At 58.6% G+C, this 2,841-nt stretch overlaps 1 protein-coding gene across 1 annotated transcript in view; it reads left to right on the top strand.

The window, feature by feature from the left end:
* The first annotated feature begins 7 nt into the window (after positions 1-7).
* Positions 8-2,841, top strand: part of REXO2 (RNA exonuclease 2) — a 3,337-nt gene continuing 503 nt past the window's right edge. The window contains exons 1-3 of the mRNA XM_010148253.1: positions 8-118; positions 500-577; positions 2,304-2,415. Of these exons, the coding sequence (XP_010146555.1) occupies positions 35-118; positions 500-577; positions 2,304-2,415 (274 nt within the window). The 5' untranslated portion in view covers positions 8-34. The remainder of the gene's footprint in view (positions 119-499; positions 578-2,303; positions 2,416-2,841) is intronic.

Genomic DNA, 2,841 nt, shown 5'->3' with positions numbered 1-2,841 from the left:
GGCCCTAACGGTGCCGTTCCCTTTCTTGCGGTAGATGACGGGCCTGGACGTGGAGAAGGATCAGATCCTGGAGATGGCCTGCCTCATCACCGACTCCGACCTCAACGTCCTGGCCGAGGTGAGCAGCCGCCGGGCCTTGCCCTGCCCCCGGGCTTCCCCGGACACCCTGGGGTGCTCCCAGTGGGAGGTTTGGGTTCCCGATGCGAAAAAAAGAGCTACGGTGCAGCAGGCCTCGCCGCTTCCGCATAGCCCCGGCTGTGTTGGCACCTACCGCTCCAACCGGCACTTGGGGCCTGAACCAGAGCGCGGGGACCCCTCTCCTCCCTGGCAGGAGAGCACGGGGACCTCTGTGCCGCTGCTTTGTACCCCCAGACGGCTCCTTCTCCGACCTCGTGAATCACTAGGCTGCTCCGTGCGGCAGCAGCAGGGCTGCTCGCGGTTGAACTGCTGGACACCAAACTTTTTGCCCGTTGCCTCGATGTTTTTCTCTTCCCGACAGGGCCCAAACCTGATTATTAATCAGCCCGACGAGCTGCTGGAGAGCATGTCCGAGTGGTGCAAGGAGCATCATGGGAAGGTAACCCTCGTAGAGCCGTCGGGCTTCACGTGAGCGTGCTGTGCAAGGAGGAGGGTGACGTAGGCATCAGCGTTGGTAGCTGCAGTCACCTCAAAAGGGACAACTCCTGCGCTGAGCGGTGTGCAGGCAGAGGAGGTGCAGAACGGGAGAGCGTAAGCATCATCCTTCTCTTGTGCCGAGGAGCCGATGCGTTTTTTTTTAGGTGGCACAGCTGCCAGTCGCGCTGGCGTGTCCCTACTCTTCGTCCTGCGTCTCAGCCGCAGGATGGCCCCGAAGCGGCCCGTGCTGCGGCGCCTGGCTTTTCAGACCTTGCAAGAGTTCTGCCTTGAGAGCATCAGCACAGGCCAAGAGTAGTGAGCGCTGCCCTGAGGGGGCTGTAGCAGTGGCTGCCGGCAGGGCGAGGGAAGCGCGGGTGGGCCTGGGAACAGGATCCCTCGCTCAGGCGGGTGCTGCTCCCAAAAGCGGAGGCGCAGCATCCTGCCCCTCAGCTGGGAAGTCAGGCCTTGCTCCCCGGTCCGCCTGCTCTGCGGGGGCTCGGCTGCGGGGTGGGCTGGGGGGACGCTTCAGACAGCTCCTCCCGGTGAAGCCGGCGAAATGCAACATTATCGCTGCAAATTCAGAATTTTGGAGAATTACAAAGACTGATTTGGGGTAAACGTTGGATTGTGGGTTTTGCCTGTCCCCTCAGCGCTGTCAGCCTAGGAAAACGCTTCCCTTTCACAGCCAGAGGTTACACCCAGCTGCCGAAGAAAGCCTCCGCCTTGCCAGTAGCAAGAGAGCGAATGGATTTTCCAACCCCTGATAACACACTGAAATTCAAGTTTGTTTTCAGTTAAGGGCTGAAGTTTTAAGGTGCCCATAACCGCTCCCTTCCTTCTCCCCCTTCGGCATCTTGCTCGCCCTGGGAAGGATTAGCAGGAGTTGGGAAGATGAATATTAATTTACCGTGATGGGTGCTTCTCCCCGTCTCCAGCTGAGGACTCAGGCAGGGCTTCAGTTCACCAGTGGCACACGTTATCGCTGCTCCTGAGGAGCTACTTAGTTTTAATTGACTAAGAAAGGAGAAGCAATTAGAATATAGATGAAAATGCAGCCACATAATGAATTTTTTAACCACCACTTGGATCTGTCAAGGAGATTTTTCGCGGCACAGTCGTGGAAATATATAGCGTACCCAGATGGAAATAAATCACTGGGAGCACTTGGAGCAGATTTGACATTTCATTGTTGAAAAAAAGAAGGAAGGAACTTCTCTGATTCATGGGAATCTTGCTAGAGGTTTAAGTCAGGATCCCGATTATTCCCGTTGGTTTATGCCCGCTGCCCTGTGCTGGGGAAGTGGGTGCCTCTTGTCAGGCAGAGGGAAATGAATATTCTCTGGGATCACGCCCACCCAGCGGCATAAATGAGGCTGTTGAGAAGAACCCCCAGAACGTGCAGCAGCCGGGGTGGGGGGAGAATAGCCCCATCCCACAGGAACGCCAGTGGGGTTGGGAGGCGGCCGCGCTCACCTTTCCGGCTGTTGGTTCACCCCACCGGCACCCTGCGTGTCGGCCAGGCCGGTAGGGAGGGACTAGAGACAAGGGGACGTCCCGGGACATGGAGGGGCGGAGGTCAGGGTTAGGGCACCAGGCAGTACATCCTGGATGATCTTTTTCCAGGGATCATTCCTGGAGCGTTGAGGGCAGCATGGTTCCCATTTCTGACAGATGCCTCTCTTTTGCAGTCTGGCCTTACCAAGGCGGTGAAGGAGAGCAAGATTTCCCTGCAGCAGGCAGAATACGAGTTCCTGTCCTTCGTACGACAGCAGACGCCCCCGGGTCTCTGTCCCCTCGCAGGTAACGCCCGCTCCTCGTCCTGACTGGTACCAGATCCCCCCCGCCAGGTGCCCAGGGCCCTCTGCGGGGACGCTTTGGTGTCCTGTGTGGAGACCTTGCATGCAAATCAACACCCCGTAGCGCAGAGAGGTTCAGCGATGGCATCAGCCATCCTGCAGATTCCCCGAGGCAAATCCCGCGCCACCTTCCTGCGGGAACCTCCAATCCCTTTTCCGTGCACGGTTATAACTGGGGCGGGTGACCCAGGTGCCGACAGGTTCCAAGCGTCCGCTGGCCTGGAGCGATGCTCGGGATGTTCTACCGCGGCCTTGGGAGCAGCGCGGCTTGAAGCGAGCTCCGGCGCCTGCAGGTGTAACACTGGGGTGTTTATCCGTGCGAGAGCAGCTGCAAGAGCAGCGGCTGACAAACTGATAGAGGGGCTGCCCA

This window comes from Eurypyga helias, unplaced genomic scaffold, assembly GCF_000690775.1.
Source record: "Eurypyga helias isolate BGI_N326 unplaced genomic scaffold, ASM69077v1 scaffold29793, whole genome shotgun sequence".
NCBI classification, from domain to species: Eukaryota; Metazoa; Chordata; class Aves; order Eurypygiformes; family Eurypygidae; genus Eurypyga; species Eurypyga helias.
This window is presented reverse-complemented; position numbering and strand designations above follow the sequence as displayed.